This window comes from Pelophylax lessonae (assembly GCF_965119305.1).
Source record: "Pelophylax lessonae genome assembly, chromosome: 7".
Classification (NCBI taxonomy): Eukaryota; Metazoa; Chordata; class Amphibia; order Anura; family Ranidae; genus Pelophylax; species Pelophylax lessonae.
The window spans coordinates 17,714,785-17,738,517 of record NC_138774.1 but is presented as its reverse complement, the minus strand read 5'-3'; the positions used below and the strand labels follow the sequence as shown (position 1 = coordinate 17,738,517).

Genomic DNA, 23,733 nt, shown 5'->3' with positions numbered 1-23,733 from the left:
GATGGGGGCCATGCTGGTCACTACATTGATGGGGGCCATGCTGGTCACTACATTGATGGGGGGCACGCTGGTCACTGCATTGGTGGGGGGCACGCTGGTCACTGCATTGATGGGGGGCACGCTGGTCACTGCATTGATGGGGGGCACGCTGGTCACTGCATTGATGGAGGGCACGCTGGTCACTGCATTGATGGAGGGCACGCTGGTCACTGCTTTGATGGGGGGGGCAAGCTGGTCACTGCATTGATGGGGGGCACGCTGGTCACTGCATTGATGGGGGGCACGCTGGTCACTGCATTGATGGGGGGCACGCTGGTCACTGCATTGATGGGGGGGCACGCTGGTCACTGCATTGATGGGGTGCACGCTGGTCACTACATTGATGGGGGGCACGCTGGTCACTGTATTGATGGGGGGCACGCTGGTCACTGTATTGATGGGGGGCACGCTGGTCACTGTATTGATGGGGGGCACGCTGGTCACTGTATTGATGGGGGGCACGCTGGTCACTGTATTGATGGGGGGCACGCTGGTCATTGCATTGATGGAGGGCACGCTGGTCACTGCATTGATGGGGGGCACGCTGGTCACTGCATTGATGGGGGGCACGCTGGTCACTGTATTGATGGGGGGCACGCTGGTCACTGTATTGATGGGGGGCACGCTGGTCACTGCATTGATGGGGGGCACGCTGGTCACTGCATTGATGGAGGGCACGCTGGTCACTGGATTGCTCTTCTCCTTTTGATTTCTGGATGAATGGATAGCAGAAATGGGCTGCAGGAGCTGGCACCCGAATTATCCGTGCAGCATATGAGCAGCGGGTCTCGAGCGGTGCTGTGGATTTGGGTCTATTTTCTAATAGAAAAAAAAAAGAGAGTACTGTTTTAAATCAGGAATAATAAACCAGATATCCATCCTATAATCACCTTTTCAACCTTGAGTGACAATTGTCTAAAAGGGGATTTCCCTCACACTGGAGAAGTCTGCTGTTGAGTCTGCAGGATGGGTAGTGAAGGAAAATCTCCTCAATGGAACACAGATGGAAAAAAGTGATGTCACTTTACCATTCCCTACTCTACTAAAAATTAAAATAAAAAGTTTGTTTTTGTAAACTTGTATAAGAAGATGGAAGGTTACCGCTCTGGTTCCATTTCTCCAAGTCCGGTGGACTCGCAACCATGGATGCTGGCGCGGGAAAAAAGTCTGTCCTGACTCGAAAAGTGTACAACTGGAGAGGAGAAGTCCCAATCACCGCACTACCAGGAAAACCCGATGATCAGTCAAGTGGAAGCAGGCTCAGCTAAGCTCCGTCCTAGCCTTGATACTGACTTGTTTTTAGGAACACGAAAGCAAGCTACTCATTAGGGGGGAAACCTCTGGGTGAGTCTAGGATGGAAAAGGACCTGGGGGTATTAGTGGACAACAGGCTTGGCAGAGGCATGCAATGCCAAGCCGCTGCAAGCAAAGCCAATAGAATAAAAAAGGGGATTCACTCCAGATTATTCTTCCACTCTACAAGACTCTGGTCCGGCCACATCTGGAGTATGCTGTCCAGTTCTGGGCACCGGTCCTCAGGAAGGATGTGCTGGAACTGGAAAGAGTCCAGAGAAGAGCAACAAAAATAATTAGGGGAATGGAGGACATCAGCTATGAGGAAAGACTACAAGCACTGAACTTATTCTCTCTGGAGAAGAGACGATTGAGGGGGGATATGATATCAATGTACAAATACTGTACTGGTGACCCGAGCATAAGGAACAAACTATTCAGAGAAAGGAAATACAATAAGACACGTGGCCACTCACTAAAACTAGAGGAAAGGCGGTTTAACCTTAAAATACGTAGGGGGTTCTTTACTGTAAGAGCAGTAAGGATGTGGAATTCTCTTCCACAAGCAGTCGTATCAGCAGGGAGCATCGATAGTTTCAAAAAATGATTAGATGGACACCTTAACCACTTAAGCCCCAGCCCTATTTCGGACACTTTTTGTTTACAAGATTGAATCAGTATTTTTTCCTAGAAAACTACTTAGAACCCCCAAACATTATATATATTTTTTTAGCAAAGACTCTGGAGAATAAAATGTCGGTCATTGTAATATTTTTTATCACACGGTATTTGCGCAGCGGTCTTTAAAGCGCCATTTTTTTGGAAAATTTTTGAAAAATCACATTTCACTAATTTTAAAAAATACTAAACAGTAAAGTTAGCCCATTTTTTTTGTATATTGTGAAAGAACATGTCACGCCGAGTAAATAGATACCCAACATGTTACGGTTTAAAATTGCGCCCCCCCCCCCCCCCCCGTGGGATCGCGACAAACTACGGTCAATAGAGATCTCAATCTGTGACTCTTTAAATTTATTTAACGGTTACCAGTTTAGAGTTAGAGTGTAGCTCTTTTTTTTAAATTATTGCTCACGCTCTGGCGATCGCGGCGATACCTCACATGTGTGGTTTGAACAGCGATTTCATTTGCGGCTCGACTTCCGTATACGTTTTTTTTTTGTGCGCGAGCTAACGGGGACAGGGGCGGCTAAATTTTTTTTTTTTTTTTTTCCCATTTATTTTATTTATTTTTTTAACTTTATTAAAGTTTTAAAGAAAAAAAAAAAAATCTGATCACTTTTATTGCTGTCACAAGCAATGTAAACATCCCTTGTGACACCAATATGTAGTGACAGGTACACTTTATGGAGGGATCGAGGGTCTAAAAGACCCTAGACCCCTCCACTACACTTCCCTGTATGCAAAACGCCGAAAACGGCATTTTTGCATACAGCCGTTTTTCAAATTTGCCGCCTTTTGCAGCACAGTAACCCGGAAGTGACGTCATGGACGCCGCCTCCGGGTTACGTCATCGGAGACCCGATCGATGCCGTTTCCGGCATTCATCGGGACTCCATCCAGCTGGCGGACGTGCCGGCTGGGTGCTCGGGGCTCCCGGTGGAACGGGAGCCCCGGGCAAAGCCATGGAAGGCGGCGGGAGGGGGGGGGGGACGTCCCCTCCCGCCCCCCCGGGTACCGATCGAGCGACTCCCGAGCCGCATCGGTCGGTACCGACGGAAAGCCAACCGTCGGCTCTAAACCACCGTACCGGGATGGTGCCTCTAGCTAGAGGCATCATCCCGGTACACTACCGCAAAGTTTACCGACGTAGACCTACGTTAGTATGCGGTAAGTGGTTAAAGACCACAACATACAGGGGTATACAATGTACGGTTAACAGCAAACACACACACACATCATAGGTTGAACTGGATGGACTGATGTCTTTTTTTCAACCTCACAAACTATGTAACTATGTTTTGTCCCACCACCTGGGCTTGGCGAAATGCGTCGCTGGTGTGGCTAGGATGGAGCTTGGCTGAGGCTGCTTCCACTTGACTGATTATAGGCTTTTCCTGGTAGTGCGGTGAGTGGGACTTCTCCTCTCAAGTTTTTTTTTTTTTTCATACTTTAATTTTCCTCCTTGTGCTACCAGTGTTGTTTTAATGGCCTGATAATGTTCGTCTCTCATTTCCTGCAGCTTAACATCCAGAGAGAGCTAAAGAACGTATTCGCAGATTTCACAGAAGGTGTGATCACTTTCATCCCGACGTACAAATATGACCCCAAGACTGACGGCTGGGATTCAAGGTAAACCGACTCACTCTGGTGAGGGGCAACAGACCGGCAGTCAGAAGCCTTTTCTTTGCAGAGATTCTTTCACTAGCAATGCCAATCGATTGGTCATGCTTTTTCTAAATTGGGTGCCGTTGCCGACTTGCTCTTTATACTCAATAATAAATGTTTTCATAGCCGGAAATGTCACATGATGGAGCCGGCTCGAGTGTATTTTACACTAAGTGGCATGACATTTCCTGCAGAAAGGCTTCTATGCAATGTTTCTGCTGGATGCCACTGGTGGAAGGAAGAAAGCCTTCATTCATGTAGGAGGCTGACGCAGGAGCTTTTCTGAACATTTTATTACACTAAAAGTTTTATGTTCTTTGGCTGCTGTAATGTCTGCTTGTCAGGCGACGTACATCTGCATCTATTTTCACCACCAGTTCTGTTACCGTTGTTAAAATAGCACACTTGAAACAAGAGCTCGCCGACACACGGAGTGGTGAAATTCAGTAAGCTGTCGTAAATTACATCTTTGCGGCTTGCAATGGAATTTCCTTCCCAAGCCTGGCTGGTGCAAATTTCCAGTATATCTGAGGAGAACCACAGGAAATGTTTACAAATCTCTCATGCTGATACCTAGTAGGGATCGACCGATTATCGGCAAAGCAGATTATCGGAGGGCTGATATTCACTTTTACCGATATATCAATATCGGCCCCGGAGCTGGCCGATATTACAGATATTACTGTATGTAATGTGAGTGTATGTAAAATCCTAGCATCCACTTTATTAGTGTTTTATATACCGTATATACTCGAGTATAAGCCGACCTGAGTATAAGCCGAGGCCCCTACTTTTACCACAAAAAGATGGGAAAAATGATTGACTTGAGTATAAGCCTAGGGTGAGAATGCAGGGCGGCGGGCATGGTACAGGAGAATGCAGGGCGGCGGGCATGGTACAGGAGAATGCGTGGCGGCGGGCATGGTACAGGAGAATGCAGGGTACTGGCATGGTACAGGAGAATGCAGGGTACTGGCATGGTACAGGAGAATGCAGGGTACTGGCATGGTACAAGAGGATCCGGGGTTGTGGGCATACTACAGGAGATGCAGTGCTGTGGGCATGGTACAGGTGGACCATACCCGCAGCACTGCATCCCTTGTAGTATGCCCGCAGCCTTGCATAATGGCAGGTAGTGCAGCTGTTTCACTTACCTGTTCCAGAGGCGCCTTCATTTTAAAAATGGCGCCGACACGTCATTGCGCACGCGCCGCCGCCGCTCGTATACTTTCGGCTATTCCCGGCCTCTCCCGAGCGGCGGCGCGTGCACAATGACATGTATGCGCCGGGTGGCGCCATTTTTAAAGCTTAAGCACGTCGGAGTGGCCAGGGACTTTTTTTTTTTTCTTGACTCGAGTATAAGCCGAGGGGGACGTTTTCAGCACAAAAAAATGTGCTGAAAAACTCGGCTTATACTCAAGTATATACGGTAATGTCCAGTGTGTGTTTTTGTATCATAATAGTGTGAAATACCTTTGTTACATCGCTGCTCGGCCCTTCCGTGACCTCCAGCTTTCAGTGGGGGAGGAAAGAAGGACAGCAGAGCGGGAGATTAGCTTTCTCAGTCACACTATTCTAATCTAATACCCGGCCCTTCGCTTCTGTCCTGTGTACACTGCATGGGGGGGCTGAGATCCTCCTCCTTACAGCTATGAGAGGAGAAAACAGCAGAGCGGGAGATTAGCTAGGAGAGTCCGGAGCAGCGATGTAATGAAGGTATTTCCCACTATTCTATTACAAAAACACACAATGGACATTATATAAAACACTAATAAAGTGGATTTTAATTACACTAAACTAGGTTGTTCACACGGGATTCCTGGCAGGCAGGGAGGGAAGGGAAGACAGCACATTACAGCTAAAAGACCTACCCCACATGTTCAGTACCAGATTTGTGTCAAAAATTGTTTTTAATTTTCAAAACTTTAAATGTACAAAATATTGGCTGATACTGATACGTAGTGACCAAAATATCGGTATCGGCCTTGAAAAAACCTTATCGGTCTATCCCTAATATCTAGCAGTAGCTTGTGGTGGTCAGTGATGTGGTTACACAATTGTGGCACAGTTACCTGAAATACCAAACATCAGGAACGCCACTCTCCCTCCTGACCCGTAGGAAATGTGTTAGATGGTCTCAACCAGCGCTCCTCCGCTGACCACAGCTGCTGACACGTTTCACCCGTGGCAAACATCAGGGGGCGTGGCCAGCGGAGGAGCGCTGGCTGAGACCATTTAACACATTTCCTACGGGTCAGGAGGGAGAGCGGCTTTACTGAAGTTCATTATTCCAAATAACTGTACCACAATTGTGTAACCACATCACTGACTACCACTGTCTACTGCTAGGTATCAGGACTCCGTATTAGAGAGTTGGAAACATTTCCTGTGGTTCTCCTCTGATATACTGAAAATATGCACCATATAGGACGCCCTATATATGTTGCGGCTTTGAAGTGGTTTACCGGGGTTAAGGCCCGAAGATATCACCCATATCCCGGTATCGTTTGGCTAGCCTTCTCATGAAAGCGTTTACCAGTGTCTCTCGGGCTTACTGTTTCTGCCCGTCCGCCCGAGAAACAATCCGACAGTGCAGCCGGCTGCTCCCACAGGCGATCAAAGAGTAAATCCTCTTTGATCGCCTCTATGGCCTTGGAGGACCGAAGCAATGTCATGATGTCACTTCCTGTCCAGGGTGCAAGTAAACAATTTTTTACTAGAAACAACTTGCGTGACCTGGAGCATCCACTGTGGGGGGCCTCTATCCCTTAATTCATGTACAAAAAGAAATAGCGAGGTCATGGGACTTTAAATGAGGCTAACCACAAATTAAAGCAGTACAGCAAGAATGAATACAACGTAACAGTTTCAAAATAAAGGTATTTTTCGCCGTATAAGACGCACCGGCATATAAGACACACCCAATTTTAAAGGAGGAAAATCTAGAAAAAAAAAGATTCTGAACCAAATACTTCAGTAAAATATTTTATATCAACAGGTGAGGGTATAGGCATGGCACAGGTGATGGTATAGGCATGGTACAGGCATGGCACAGGTGATGGTACAGGCATGGCACAGGTGATGGTACAGGCATGGCACAGGTGAGGGTACAGGCATGGCACAGGTGAGGGTATAGGCATGGCACAGGTGAGGGTATAGGCATGGCACAGGTGGTGCTTTAGGCATGGCACAGGTGGTGCTTTAGGCATGGCACAGGTGGTGGTGCTTTAGGCATGGCACAGGTGGTGGTGCTTTAGGCATGGCACAGGTGGTGCTTTAGGCATGGCACAGGTGGTGGTGGTACAGGCATGGCACAGGTGGTGCTTTAGGCATGGCACAGGTGGTGCTTTAGGCATGGCGCAGGTGGTGGTACAGGCATGGCACAGGTCGGCTTCGATCACTTACCTGCTCTCCTGGGCTGCCTGCGAAACGTCCACGGCGCTGCTCCTCTCCTCCTCCTCTTCTTCTGACGACGGCGGGATTCCTGGAACCGTCCACGGCGCTGCTCCTCTCGTCCTCTTCTGTCTTCTTTGACGGCGGCTCTCGGTCCGGCGGGAAGGAGATCGGGCGGTGACGGTGCGTGACTGACGCAAGCACCGGCACCGACCCCCATTGCGACGTCAGGACTCAGCAGGCAGCAGGCAAAATGTGTATTTGCCGTATAAGACGCACCAACTTTTCCCCCCCAGTTTTGGGGAAGAAAAAGTGCGTCTTATACGGCGAAAAATACGGTAGATGTATTAAAAAGCTAACATATGACAATTCATAATCGGTACAATAGATATATAATACACTGATACATGTTAATATATACATCAAGATTAAATACATGATTGGTAAAATATGATGAACAAAATAACTTGGTGTCATGACGCGTTTCGCGGAACCTTGTCCGCTTCTTCAAGAAAGATACAAAGGGTGATCTAAAAATCTAAATGGATACACACATGTATGAAAATAGTGAAAAGGTTCCAAAGTAAAAAAAAGAAAAAAAAAAGAGGAGGGGGGGATTACCAGCATCCAACGAGGGGTGAAGGGGGCGGCAGGCACAGATTAACCGCTTCCATACAGAGCAGTTAGACACCCTTCCTGCCCAGACCAATTTTCAGCTTTCAGCACTCTCACACTTTGAATGACAATTGCTCAGTCATGCTACACTGTAACCAAACAAAATTTTTATCATTTTTTTCACACAAATAGAGCTTTCTTTTGGTGGTATTTGATCACAACTGGGGTTTTTTTTTTTCGTGATATATGCAAAAAAAGAGCAAAAATTTTGAAAAAAAAACACTTTTTTTTAGTTTCAATTATAAAATTTTGCAAAAAATTAATTTTTCTTCATACATTTGGGCCAAAATGTATACTGCTACATGTCTCTGGTAAAATTAACCCAAATTAGTGTATATTATTTAGTCTGTGTGAAAGTTATTGAGTCTAGAAGCTATGGTACCAATTACTGAAAATTGATCACACCAGATGTACTGACTGCCTATCTCCTTTCTTGAGGCCCTGAAATGTCAGGACAGTACAAATACCGACCAAATGACCCCTTTTTGTAAAGTAGACAGTCCAAGGTATGGTGAGTTTTTTGAAGTTGTAATTTTTTCCCACAATTCTTGGGAAAATGAAGAAAAAAATTTTTTTTTCTTTTTTTTCCCACAACGTTATCAATTTATAAGCTATTTCTAACACATAGCATGTACACAGCAAAAATTACACCCAAAAATACATTCTGCTACTCCTTCCGAGTATGGCGATACCACATGTGTGAGACTTTTACACAGCCTGGCCACAAAAAGAGACTCCACGTCCAAGAAGCACATTCAGGCGTTCTAGGAGCATAAATACACATAAAACTTTCTACCTATTACACTTTTCAAGGCCCTAGAGCACCAATACAATGGAAAAGTCCACAAAATGACCCCATTTTGGAAAGCAAACACTCCAACGTATATTCTATGAGGCATTATGGGTCGTTTGAACATATCATTTTTTTCCACAGGTTTTTGGAAAATATGGGAAAAAAATGAAAACTTTTTTTTTTTACACAAAGTTGTCAATTTATAGGATATTCCTAACACATAGCATGTACACAGCAAAAATGACACCCCAAAATACATTCTGCCACTCCTCCTGAGTATGGCAATACCACATGTGTGAGACTTTTTCACAGCCTAGCCATATAGAGGGGCCCAAAATCCAAGGAGCATCATCATGCATCCTAGCCACTTGCCTAGGCCTATTTTTGACATTTGGTGTTTACAAGCTAAAATCAGTTGTTTTCCTAGAAAACTTCTTAGAACCCCCAAACATTATATATTTTTTTTTAGCAGAGACCCTAGAGAATAAAATGGAGATTATTGCAATATTTTTTATCACACCGTATTTGCGCAGCGGTCTTCCAAACGCAATTTTTTTGGAAAAAATTAACTTTTTTTAATTAAAAAATAAGAAACCAGTAAAGTTAGCCCAATTTTTTTCCATAATGTGAAAGATAATGTTACGCCGAGTAAATAGATACCCAACATGTCATGTTTCAAAATTGCGCACGCTCACGGAATGGCGACAAACTTTGGTACTTAAAAATCCCCATAGGCGACAATTTAAAAATTTCTACAGGTTGCCATCTTTGAGTTACAGAGGAGGTCTAGGGCTCAAATTATTCCCCTTGCTCTAACGATCGTGGCGATACCTCACATGTGTGGTTTGCACACCGTTTACATTGTGGGCGGGGTTTCTGTATGCGTTCGCTTCTGCGCGCGAGCTTACGGGGACAGGGCGCTTTAATTTTTTTTTTTTTTTTTTTTTTTACTATTTATTTTATTTATTATTTTTTATTTTTACACCGTTTAAAAAAAAAAAAAAAAATTGATCATTTTTATTTCTATTAAAAGAAATGTAAATATTCCTCGTAATAGAAATAGGCACGACAGGACCTCTTTTTTGTGAGATCTGGGGTCAAAAAGTCCTCAGATCTCACAAGTACACTAAAAGATAGAAAAAAAAAAAAAAAAAAATTATTATATAAAATGAAAAAAAAAAAAAGGACCTTTAAACCGGTTGCTAGGCAACAACATTTTCCGTAGCTCCGGTCCTCCAAGACCATAGAGTCAAGTGAGGGCAAGCTTGCCCTCACTCGACATCCTGTCTGTAAGGATCCGGGACCGGATCGTTTTCCCCGCTGCCGGCGGGTCCGGTAAGGGGGGGAAAGGAACGGAACGCGGCGGGAGGGGGGGGGGGCGCCTCTTCCGCCATCCCGGAAGGGTGATCCCACGGCGAATCCATAACACCGGTATTTAGGTTTAAACGGAGGACGTATATAGGGCTGAAACAACTAATCGATTAATCGATTATAATCGTCAACTAATCGATTATGAAAATAGTTGTCAACTATTTTCGTAATCGATTAATCGTCAGCCGATTCGTTGTCCTTCATACAGAATGCATTATTTGTTTACATATCAGAAAATACAGTGCAACACACATACAGCTCAGTAAACCATCCATACATGTCAGTAGATGACAGAGAACTTGTGAATGTGTGAGGAGCAATGCCTCATGGGAAATGTAGTCCTGGGCAAGAGAAGGAACCAAGTGATTCTAAAGGCAGAGGTTTTTTACCCTTGCTATAGGGACACTCTGTACAGTACTATACTTTGCTGCTTCCTATAGGGGCACTTTGAAGGCAGGAGGGGCTGGAAGCGCCATGGGGGGGGGGGGGGGGCAGAAGAGGAGAATCAGTGCTGCTCTGTGAAAAATCATTACACAGAGAGGATAAGTATTACAAGATTGTTGTTAAAAAGAAAAGAATCCAATGTTTACAATCACTTTAGGGCTCTGTGCTGGGAAGATCAGCATCTGAACCCAGAGAAGGTGGAGGCCGATAGACTAGAGGTGATATTAGGCATTACAATTACATTTAACGTAAAAATTTATTAGTATTGTGCATTATACTGTATTTAAAATTATTATATCCATGAAAAAAAAAAAGTCTCAGCTTTTAGTACTACTTTAATATATAAATGTTATTTTCCCCCCTCCACCCTTCATATACCTTCATGTCTGACTCCCAGTTAAAATATCCTGCATATCCGACTTCTGGGCATATTTTTTTATATACATACACATGAAAAAAAAAAAGCATGCTGCTGCTGCTACTAAAGGTCTTCTGCTTCCCATACATGTATTGGATTTTTGGACAAAAATATTTGCATCTATATTTGTTCAAAAATGATTTGTATATTTGTTGAATGGACAAGTGTTGTTTGAAAATTCCACTTGCTTTTAACAATAAATTTTAAAATCAATAAAACTTCTGAGCAAAAACCACATACACTATTTGAAGATTTGTTTGATCGAGAAGTTTTCTATTCTGCTCCTTCAAATTTTCCTGTCACTGTGGTTGACACCGGACACCAATATACACTAATGGTTAGAAAAATCGGATGAATGTTTTTAAAAATGTTCTAAAAAAATGTAGTTTGTGTATTACCAGCATAAGTGACAGCAGGCACAGGGAGCTTGTATCAAACTACCTGCCCATTAATAAGGGAGTCTATCATGATTATATACAAATCCGGTCTGAAAATTTGCAAAACAGTGTTTTAGGTCTTTTAAAAATATTGATCTCGGAGTCTGATATGTACCACATTTAAACCTCTAATAATACATAGATCTGTTTCAGAGTGGATTAAATATCCAACTATATAGCTGGATAGTTCTATTTACCACTACATATAGATATTCAAGAATATTAACTAAATTATACACTTTTTTTTTTTTTTTAGGTTTTTATCTGATTAGTCGATTAATCGAAGCAATAATCGGCCAACTAATCGATTATGAAAATAATCGTTAGTTGCAGCCCTAGACGTATATAAACCTTTTTGGACTTGGACATGGTGGCTGTATGAAGGGTGACAGGTACTCGGGTACTTTGTTGGGCAGGTGACAGGTACTCTGGTACTGATGAGCAGGTGGCAGGTACTCGGGTACTCCGATAGGCAGGTGACAGGTACTCGGGTACTCTGATGGGCAGGTGACAGGCAGGTGATAGGTACTGATGAGTAGTACTGATACTGATAGGTGATACTGTACTGATGGGTACTGATGATCAGTACTGATACGTGATAGGTACTGATGAGTACTGATGAGTAGTGATGGGTACTGATGAGCAGGCGGCAAGTACTCGGGTACTTCAGGCGTCAGGTACTCTGATGAGCAGGTGGAAGGTACTCGGGTACTCTGATGGGTAGGTGACAGGTACTCAGGTACTCTGATGACGGGTACTCCGTTGACAGGTACTCAAAGTACCCGAGTACCTGTCATCAGAGTACCCGAGTACCTGTCATCAGAGTACCCAAGTACCTGTCATCAGAGTACCCGAGTACCCGTCATCAGAGTACCCGAGTACCTGTCATCAGAGTACCCGAGTACCTGTCATCAGAGTACCCGAGTACCTGTCATCAGAGTACCCGAGTACCTGTCATCAGAGTACCCGAGTACCTGTCATCAGAGTACCCGAGTACCTGTCGTCAGAGTACCCGAGTACCTGTCGTCAGAGTACCCGAGTACCTGTCGTCAGAGTACCCGAGTACCCGTCGTCAGAGTACCCGAGTACCCGTCATCAGAGTACCTGTCAGAGTACCCGTGTACCTGTCAGAGTACCCGAGTACCCGTCATCAGAGTACCCGAGTACCTGTCATCAGAGTATCCGTCATCAGAGTACCTGAGTACCTGTCATCAGAGTACCCGAATACCTGTCACCAGCCCATCAGAGTACCCAAGTACCTGTCATCTGAGTACCTGATGGCCTGATGGGCTGGTGACAGGTACTCGGGTACTTTGATAGGCTAGTGACAGGTGCTCTTTATTGGGGGGGGGGGGGCAATCAGTGTGTTTAGGGTGCACTGTAGTTGGTAACTAGCTGTTACCACAATCTCCTCCTCACACAGGATTAGTGTGTGAGGAGGAGAACACGGTGACAGCTAGTTACCGTGCTCTCTGTTGACATTTGTGACCGGCTGTGATTGGACACAGCCGGTCACGTGGTAAAGAGCCAATTTCATTGGCTCTTTACCTAGATCGGGGATCGACTCTGTCCTAGGGACGAGCCTCGTCCCCGATCGCTGCTCTGCGCGCCCCCAAGGGCGCGCATTGCAGAGAGAACGAGCGGCTCGTGCTGGAGCCGCTCATGTGATCGGCTGTGATTGACACAGCCGATCACGTGGTAAACAGCCAATTTCTATTGGCTGTTTACCTTGATCAGGGATGGGCTATGTCCGAGGGACGAGCCTCATCCCTGATCGCGCCGCTGCGCGCCGCCGGGGGCGCGCCACCGGGGGCGCGCAGTAGAGGGGAGATCCGGGCGACGTCATATGACGGCGGCCCGGATCTAGACAACCACTTTGCCGACGTCATTTTACATGACTCGGTATGGAAGTGGTTAAAGATCAAAAAAGGTAAAGAAGAGATTTGGGGTCTCTTTGACCCCAGATCTCTCCATAAAGAGGACCTGTCATCCTTATTTCTATTACAAGGGATGTTTACATTCCTTGTAATAGGAATAAAAGTGATCCAGAAAAAAATAAAAAATAAAGGTACATTGTAAAATAAGAAAAAAAAATAATTAAAGCGCCCTCATCCTTCCGTGCTCGCGCACAGAAGCAAACTCTTAGGTAAGTTGCGCATGCATATGTAAACAGTAATTGCACCACTTGTGAGATATCGCCACAAGCGTTAGAATGAGAGCAATAATAGCGCTAGACCTTCTTTGTAACTCTCAACTGGTAACCTGTAAAAAATTTGAAAGCATCGCCTATGGAGAATTTTAAGTACCGTAGTTTGTAGCAATTTCATGAGCGTGCGCAGTTTTAAAGTGTGACATGTTGGGTATCTATTTACTCGGTGTAACATCATCTATCACAAAAAAAAAAGGGGGGGAAGAGATCTGCCACAAAAAGGTTTTAATGTATGTCTGGTTGCCTCCATCCCTACATTTGTATTGTAAAAGAAGAAGAAATCCGGGACTTTAAATGAGTTTGCAGCCAGGCATATGTGTTTCCAAATGAGTATCATGTAAAAAACCCCCACACAAGGAGGGGGACCCATAAAGAGCTGACATAATATCAATTGTACAAATTTATTAAACCATATTTATTAATCACATATACAATTATTGCAAATAAGGATAAATACACTTATTTCATATACAATAAAATCTGTAAAAATAGTAGATTACGTATGACATCAATTTCTCTATAGATAAATGGTCTGGAAACATAAAAAGACTTGAATATATAGTTGAGTAAATGTAGGCTCTACGCGTTTCATGGACCTCCGTCCACTCATCAGGAGCTTAGAAAAGAACAGGGTATCTAAAAATAAATAAAGGATCTCAATTATACCAAAGTAATATTAAAGGAAAAAAGGGGAGAAGGGGAAAAAAAAAAAGGGAAATAAATTGATAATCAATGGAATGGGCACTACCTGAGATAGTATCCAGAAATATTCCCATTAGGGAGAAAGGAAACGAAGGCTGATCCGAGAAATGCCTGACCCGGGGCTGAGGCATAGACATCATCCAGCACATGGGGGGAAAAAGCAGCAAAGAAGTGGAAAACCGGTAGGTGGTTGATGATATGGCAGATGTACTGGGATCAATGGGATCTAAAAATATATATTGATATATATAGGGGTGTGTGGCGCGCTTTTAGAAGTGGAGATAGTGATCAATTAAATGTGCTTAAATAAATAAATATTATTCTGTGGTGAGGTTGACGGGACTCCCTGAGGAAGTCACGTGACGTAACGCGTAGGAGGAGCCGCCAACAGTACCGGAAGTGACGTTACGGACCGGAGCGAAGTGTCTCCCAACGCAGCCGAGTTTGTTTCTCATATGCTTGTAAACTAACTACGAAATGTAAGTGTAACACCTGTTTTTAATAATAAATTGATTTGATGTACTACACCATGATGGGTCTCTTTGCTTAATGAGCCCGAGGTCATGATGTCAGAGCGGGATCACTAAGGACCATACAAACACCAAGATAAAACCCCTATGAAAGAATCCAGGCATTATCAGAAGGAAGTAATAGACAGAATATCCGGGCTAAAGAGTATCCAATCGAGGGATAATATATATCCAGGCGATTATTCCTGGTTACTGAGGTGAGAAGTTAGGACACCCATAAGTGACACCTGGTGGAGGAACGAGTCACTGCACCTTATTTTTTCTGCATGGATGCACTCTTGTATTTTCTATAAGGAATTGCACAGCTGAATAGACTAGCACTTTTATTTGTGGTGGAAAGCAAATATGGACATTCACTGAAGACTGCACCTTATTTATTTAAGAACAAATTTATTTATTTATTCACACATATATTTTTATATTTTTTTCTACATAAGGATATACACTGAAGTTTTAATTTATTTTTTTGATGGAATTATTTATTTATTTTAATTCACCTATGGATTGAAGTTTTTACACATATTTATTGATAAGTATATAGAGTCCGGGAAACATAAGCACCCAGCACTTTATAAACGGCAATACTTAACACTGTTATGGAAAAATATTTTGGAAATTTATAAATTGAGTTATATGATTAAATAAGAATTGTAAAATTAACACAACCCGTCAACCTCACCACAGAATAATATTTATTTATTTAAGCACATTTAATTGATCACTATCTCCACTTCTAAAAGCGCGCCACACACCCCTATATATATCACTTGACTAGCTGGTGTCTAGTACCAGCTCAGTGGCGCAGCATTTGGAAAGTAACCCATCACCTCTTACAGCGCAGGTATCACCTACACACACACAACTAAAAATATATATTATTTTAATTTGATGTCATATGTAATATACTATTTTTTACAGATTTTATTGTATATGAAATAAGTGTATTTATCCTTATTTGCAATAATTGTATATGTGATTAATAAATATGGTTTAATAAATTTGTACAATTGATATTATGTCAGCTCTTTATGGGTCCCCCTCCTTTTGTGGGGGTTTCTTTGCATGATACTCATTTGGAAACACATATGCCTGGCTGCAAACTCATTTAAAGTCCCGGATTTCTTCTTCTTTTACATCATCTATCACATTTTACAAAATAAAAATTGGGGTATCATTGTTTTTTTTTTTTGTTTTTTTGTTTTTTTAATCAAAGTGTATTTCTTAAAAAAAAAAAATTAGCATTTGCAAAACCGCTGTGCAAATACCGCATGATATAAAAAATTGCAATGATCGCCGTTATATTCCCTAGGGGTCTCTGCTAAAACAAAAAAAAAAAAAAGCCACATGTTTGGGGGTTATAAGTAATTTTCGAGCAAAAACTACTGATTTAAACTTGTAAACAAAAAGTGCAAGAAAAAGCCTGGTCTTCAAGTGGTTAAACTCCGGGACCCCTACATCTGAGGACCGGGGGGAAAACACTACCCACCTCTGCTTGGAGCGATGCTGCAAGGTCTTCTTGGTTCGCACAGTTATTTGGACTGAGTGATCTCGCATTGAGCGGCACCCCTTTGATATCTGGCTTTGGGAAACAACAAGTCTATGACTGCTGGTAAAAAAAAATAAGAACCTGGCAAAGCATGCTGGGACTTGTGTTTCCACAGCTGTTGTAGATCTACCTCTTTCAGGTTGGCTTCACATGCCTGGGAGTTTTGAATGGCACCCCCAATACAAGAAAGAAATGCACCTGCATTGCGGCGGAGTACAATGTGCGGTGATGCGCTACTGTTCATTGTAGTGCATTGCATCAGGAAAATAGTGCACGTGACTTATCTGATCCTTATGCCTCGTACACACGCAACGATTATCGGCCGACCGATCGTCCGACTTTTGTCCAGAGTGGTGTTTTGTTGGTTGGAATGTGCCTAGACTGCACACAAATTTTTTCGGCCAACAAAAATCTACTTCAGAAGTGATGTCATGTGCTGGTTTACTTTCCGTGTGTTTTTTCTTCTCTGAGCATGCCCAGTCTTGCTCATCAGATTTTTGTCTGCCGAAATCTGTACTGACTGACGGAAAATCGGCCGTTGTGTTGACGGCCAACAAAAATTTTATAGCCTGCACACCAGATTTTTTTCGGCCGAAAAGTCGGAGTTGGTTGTCGGAAGCATCATACTAACAAGCCGAAAATCGGCCGATCGGACGTTGGCCAAAAATTTCCTGGCCAATAATCGATGCGTGTGTACGAGGCAATAGTGGTGCTTTGTCAGCCTATTCAAGTAAACATTAAAGTGATATTTTTTATAATATAACAAACATGTTATAATCACCTACTCTACACAGAGCAGCCCTGATCCTCCACTTCTGGGGTCCCCTGCCGGCACTTGCTCTTCCCCCCTTGAGTAACACCCCCCCCCCCCCCACTCTTCCTCAAGCAAGCTGCTTACTAAGAAGGTTACAGCATTCACAGCATTGACACAGACAGCAGGGCTTTACCCTGCCCCCTGCATCATAGGATTTGATTGACAGCAGCAGGAGCCAATGGCTCCTGCTGCTCTCAATCTGCCCTGTGAGAATGGAGAGAGCACAGCGATGAATCAAGATTGGGCTCAGGTACTCAAAATGGGGAACTGGAGGGGAATTCTCATTACAGAAGGTTTTTTTACCTTAGTGCATTAAGATATAAAAAAAAACCCTAAGGCCCCTTTCACACTTGCTGCTCCATTGGAGGACTCAGTTTTTCTCAGCGGAGGATCGATCCGCCGATCCCGTGCTGAGCAGGTGGATGGCAGCTCTGTCTCCGCTCTGTGTGTAGAGACGGAGCTATCAGATCCCCGCTGTCCTCTATGGGGGAATCGGATGAGAACGGACCGCCTGTCCATTCTCATCCGATCCCATCTGATCCTCCAGACGGATGGAAAATAGGGTTTCCATCCGTCCAGATTTGACGGACAGGATTGGATCGGATGTCAGTGGACATGTCTCCGCTGACATCCGATGCCCCACAGAGCTGCACGGGGCATCCGTTCAGATCTGCCTGAAAAACTGACAGGCGGATCTCAATGGTCCGCAAGTGTGAAAGGGGCCTTAACCACTTAAGCCCCGGAAGATTTTACCCCCTTCCTGACCAGGGCCTATTTTGCGATTCGGCACTACGTTACTTAAACGGACAATTGCGCGGTCGTGCGACGCTGTACCCAAATAAAATTGATGTTCTTTTTTTTTTTCCCACAAACAGAGCTTTCTTTTGGTGGTATTTGATCACCTGTGCAATTTTTTTATTTTTTGCGGTACAAACAAAAAAAGAGCGACAATTCTGAAAAAAAAAAAAAAAAAAAATCCCATTCTGCTATACAACATTCCCAAAAAAGAAATTTAAAAATCAAAATTTTTTAACATTTTAGGCCAATTTGTTTTTTGCTACATATTTTTGGTAAAAAAAAAATTTGCAATAAACGTATTTTGATTGGTTTGCGCAAAAGTTATCATGTCTACTAACTACGGGAAAGATTTCTGTCATTTGTATTGTTTTTTTTTTTTTTTTACTAGTAATGGCGGCGATCTGCGATGTTTAGCGGGACTGCGACATTGCGGCGGACAGATCGGACACCTAACTGACATTTTTGACACTTTTGGGGGGACCAGTGACATTACTACAGTAATCAGTGCTAAAAATATGCACTGTCACTGTAATAATGACACTGGCATGGAAGGGGTTAATTTTGTGGGTGATCAAGGGGTTAAATGTGAGCCTAGGGGAGTGATTCTAACAGTATGGGGGCGGGGCTTGTGAAATTATCACAGAGACCTGTGATCCTATATCAGTGTTTCTCAACTCTGGTCCTCAGGGCCCACTAACAGGCCAGATTTTAAGTATTACCTTGGGGAGATGCAGACTAGAATACTGCAATCGCTGAGCAGCAAATTATATCAACTGTGATGTATTTCAGTCTTCTTGCGAACTTGTCCTGTTAGTGTGCCCTGAGGACCGGAGTTGAGAAACACTGTCCTATATAGAAGGATCACAGGCGCTCTGTGATCATTCCAGGGAGAAGAACGGGTTTACAACAGCTGACCGTTCTTCTTTCTCAGCGGGGAGCGATCGCGGGTGTCAGGCGGCAATGGGAGCAATGGGAATCGGAGTCCCCGCTGCCGAGTTTGGGCGGGAGTGCACCACTGGCGGCGCACGCTCGCCCCCTAGCTGCAAGCGCATGACCAATGTATACCTACGTCGGTTTGCGCAGGAGGGGGGGCTGCCTGCCTCAGTGGTTAAAGGGGTGTCTGGGCAGGTGGGAAGGAGTTCAATAAAGTCCTCACAGACTAAACTACCACCAATAGTATTAATATATTTTTTTTTATGACCTCCAGTGGCAAGTGCCGTGTGCCGGCCTGGTGTGACCGCGTTCTGTGGAGAGGAAGTAGCATTAAACAGCTAAGATACCGCAGCCACATGGAGCTGAAAACCAGCGACCACAAGCCTGTCAGCTCTCTCTTCAGCATTGGGGTAAGCACCATAAATATTACCTGCCTGGCAATGAACACGAAGGTTACACATTATTATTATTATTATTATTATACAGGATTTATACATCGCCAACAGTTTGCTCATTGCTTTACAACAGGGGTGTCAAACTCAATTTAATCGCGGGCCGCATCAGCATTATAGTTTCCCTCAAAGGACCGGTTATATCTGTAAGATTAGATGTCCAGAGCCCCCCACGCCCCCTTACACCCCTACATGATATGTCAAGAGCCCCCCCCCACCATCAGAAGTCAAGAGTCACCAACCCTTCCTTACGTCACAATGCCCCCCCTTACCTTGTGCTGCTGCCAGGAAGAAGATGCGTTTGGATCTGGGAAGAAGTGCAGGGTCTGGTGGAGAACCAGATGAGGGCTGGAGTCAGCTTCCCGAGTCTGCTGAATGCTGAGACCGGGGGAGGCAGAGGCAAGGTGGTGTTGCGGCTGCACAGAGAGGTGCAGGATCTGTAGGAGGAGCTCTGCCCTCCTCTTTGCTGCGGACTGCTGAGAAGGGGGGGGGGGGGGGGTGATCAAAGATAAGCCTTTCTGCAGCTGCACAGAGGAGTGCAGGATCTGGCAAAGGAGTTCTGTCCTCTCTGCTGCCGACTTCGGAGACAGGGTGAGGGCAGAGACAAGGGGTGTGCCGTAGCTGCAGGAGAGGTGCGAGGGCCACATGAAATGGCCTGGGGGGCCGCATTCAGCCCGCGGGCCTTGTGTTTGACACCTGTGCTTTACAACATGAGGGCAGACAGTACAATTATGATACAATACAGGAACAATTAGAGAGCCCTGCTCAATCTAGGAGGGAGGGTCAAGTAAAACAAAAGGTAATAACTGTTGGGGGATGGGCTGATGGAGGAAATAAAAGTACAGTTGTTAGGTGGAGGTAGGATAGGCTTCTCTAAAGATCAGTGTTTTCAGGGACTGTTTAAAAGCAGAGTAGGATTGAGGTGTTTATAGCCTCTCTATGAGACTCATCTGTTCATTGTGATGGGCCTGCTGGGTTGAGCCTGGGTATTTGGGTGGTGGGGGGGGAGGGGGGTTAATTTACTAGTTAGTTGTTCTTTTAGGCTTCTTTCACACGGTCCGCCTCCGCAGGCGGATCCGTGTTGCTCAGCGGGGATCGATCCGCGATCCCCGCTGCGCCGGGCGGATGACAGCTCCGTCTCCGCTTGCAGAGCGGAGAGGGAGGTGTCTCAGCCCCCGCTGCCCTCTATGGGGGATCGGAGGAGAGGTCCGCTCTCATCAGATCCGCTCCGATTACTGAACGGATGGAAAAATAGGGTTTCCATCCGTCCAGATTTAAGCACAGGATCGGATGCGGATGGCAGCGGGTGTCAGCGGAGGTGTCTCCGCTGACACCCGCTGCCCCATAGAGCTGCATGGAGGATCCGATCAGATCCGCCTAAAAAACTGACAGGCGGATCTGATCGGACCGCCCGTGTGAAAGAGCCCTAACTCTTTTTTTCTTGTGTAATTGTTCTCGCCCTGCGAGGGGACTGAGTTTTTGTTTTGTATTTTTCTTGTTTGAAACAATAAACAGAAATGTATAAAAAAGCCGAGTAGGGGATAATCTAACATATTAGGGTAGGGAGTTCCATAGGATGGGTGAGGATGCAGGCGCAATGGATCGCTCGTGGATTTTCCATCCGTCCAGCGGATGGGATCGGATGAGAATGAGCAGGCGGTCCGTTCTCATCTGATTCCCCCATAGAGGACAGCTGGGATCTAACAGCTCCATCTCTAAACACAGAGTGGAGACAGAGCTGTCATCCGCCTGCTCAGTGGGGATCGGTGGATCGATCCCCCGCTGAACAGAACGGCTCCATTGGCGCATGCGGGCCATGTGAAAGGACCCAAAAGCTGCCCATACATGGATCGAAATCAGTCTGCTTCAGCAGGGATCTGCCATGATTTGTTCCATGTATGGGTAGGTTAATTGTACCCAAGTCGATCCATCAATTGGCCTGGTCACAACCTGCTTGTCAGTTTTTAGTTTCAGCTATAGCAGCAAGCAGTTGTCATTATGTTCTGCCGACCGGGTAGTCTCCCCGTGCCCCCCCCCCCCTGCTGACAGAACACAATAGCACTGCAGGAGGCATTCCCCCATTAACACTGAATGTATTGATGGGGGAATCAAGCGATTTGTTTTTATTTTCTTCCACCCGTGGCGGAAGGATAGAAAATTGAGTCCTCTATGGCCAGTAGCAGGTAAGAGTTAAAGCTAAACTTGCAAGTAACAATCTGAATGTACAATCAGCTTTTTGATTTACCAAACCTATGTAAAATGAGGACCTGTCTAAATTATACAATCAATCTGTATCCAATCACACAGGCCCTTGTATCACATATACAGTGCAACTGGAAAGTATTCACAGCGCTTCACTTTTTCCACATTTTGCTATGTTACAGCCTTATTCCAAAAATATTAATTGTCTTTATTTTTCTCAAAATTCTACAAATAATCCATATTGACAATGTGAAAGAAGTTTGTTTGAAATCTTTGCCATGACTCTAAGCCCCCGTTCACACTGGGGCGACGCTACTTCGCACCGCGACCTCCGAGGTCGTGGTGCGAGCAGCGCGCCGCGACCTCGGAGCAGCCGCCACGGACTTCATAACATTGAAGTCTATGGCGGTCGCCTCCTGGTCTCCCCAAAGAAGCTCCAGACCCTTTTTCTAAGTTGGAGCGACTTGTGTCGCTCCTATCAGAACGGGTCCGCAGCTTCCCTATGGGAGGCGACCTGCGGCGACCTGTGAGGCAACCAGGTCGCCTCACAGGTCGCCCCAGTGTGAACGGGGGCTCAGGGTCATCCTGTTTCCACTCACCATCCTTAAGGTGTTTCTACAACTTGGAGTCCACCTATGGTAAATTCAGTTGATTGGACAGGATTTGGAAATGCACATACCTGTCTATATAAGGTCCCACAGTTAACAGTGCATGTCAGAGCACAAACCAAGCCAGGAAGCCCAAGGAATTGTCTGTAGACCTCTGAGACCGGATTGAATCGAGTCGCAGATCTGGGGAAGAGTACAGAAACATTTCTGCAGCATTGAAGGTCCCAATGAGCACAGTGACCTCCATCATCTATAAATGGAAGAAGTTTGGAACCACCGGGACTCTTCCTAGAGTGGGCCGCCCAGCCAAACTGAGCAATCAGGGGAGAAGGGCCTTAGTCAGGGAGGTGACCAAGAACCCGATGGTCACTCTGACAGAGCTCCAGCTGTGGAGAGAGGAGAACCTTCCAGAAGAACAACCATTTCTACAGCACTTCACCAATCAGGCCTGTATGGTATAGTGATCAGACAGAAGCCACTCCTCAGTAAAAGGCACATGACAGCCCACCTGGAGTTTGCCAAAAGGCACCTGAAGGACTCTCTGACCATGAGAAACAAAATTCTCTGGTCTGATGAAACAAAGATTGAACTCTTTGGCCTGAATGGCAAGCGTCCTATCTGGAGGAAACCAGGCACTGCTCATCACCTGGCCAATACCATCCCTACAGTGAAGCATGGTGGTGGCAGCATCATGCTGTGGGGATGTTTTTTAGTGGCAGGAACTGGGAGACTAGTCAGGATTGAGGGAAAGATGAATGCAGCAATGTACAGAGACATCCTTGATGATAACCTGCTACAGAGCGCTCTGGACCTCAGATTGGGGGAAGGTTCATCTTCCAACAGGACAACGACCCTAAGCACACTCCAAGATAACAAAGGAGTGGCTATGGGACAACTCTGTGAATGTCCTTGAGTGGCCCAGCCAGAGCCCAGACTTGAACCCAACTGGAGAGATCTGAAAATGGCTGTGCACCGACGCTCCCCATCCAACCTGATGGAGCATGAGAGGTCCTGCAAAGAAGAATGGGAGAAACTGCCCAAAAATAGGAGTGCCAAGCTTGTAGCATCATACTCAAAAAGACTTGAGGCTGTAATCGGTGCCAAAGGAGCTTCACCAAAGTATTGAGCAAAGGCTGTAAAACTTATGTACATGGGATTTATTTTATTGATTTCAAACAAACTTCTTTCACGTTGTCATTATGGGGGATTGTTTGTAGAATTTTGAGGAAAATAATGAATTTCATCCATTTTGGAATAAGGCTGTAACATAAAATGTGGAAAAAGTGAAGCTCTGTGAATACTTTCAGGATGCAGTCTATGTTGGTGGACCTATAAGAGATTGTACAGTCGGGTATGACACAGTGAGGTTCTGTTTTGCCGATATCAGCCTAATTTTCTTTCCTTGACACACATTTTATCTTCTTCTTTCTCATCCCCATCTATAAATTGCTGCATAATTGTTTAGCACTCCCTAAATACAATGAAAATGCTGAGCTCATCCTTTCCTTAGTTCCAGTTTCCTGACCGCTGTGAGTTTGGTACCTTTCCAGGTGAAAGTGGTGGATGAGCGGCGATACCGGAAGGCGTTCGAGGAAATCGTGCGGATGATGGACAGAATGGAAAATGATTTCCTTCCTTCCTTAAACCTCAGCAGGAGAGAAGTGAGTGTGTGATATTGTGTCATCTGTGTATTCAAATTGAACTTTAGGCAAATGGATATAATGAATAAA

The 23,733-nt window shown here is 44.9% G+C and overlaps 1 protein-coding gene across 2 annotated transcripts in view; it reads left to right on the top strand.

The window, feature by feature from the left end:
• OCRL (OCRL inositol polyphosphate-5-phosphatase) overlaps positions 1 to 23,733 on the top strand; it is a 194,325-nt gene that overhangs the window by 115,919 nt on the left and 54,673 nt on the right. For both annotated transcript variants that reach the window (XM_082263610.1, XM_082263609.1), the window contains exons 13-15: positions 3,533 to 3,642; positions 19,016 to 19,151; positions 23,554 to 23,664. In XM_082263610.1, the coding sequence (XP_082119736.1) occupies positions 3,533 to 3,642; positions 19,016 to 19,151; positions 23,554 to 23,664 (357 nt within the window). The remainder of the gene's footprint in view (positions 1 to 3,532; positions 3,643 to 19,015; positions 19,152 to 23,553; positions 23,665 to 23,733) is intronic.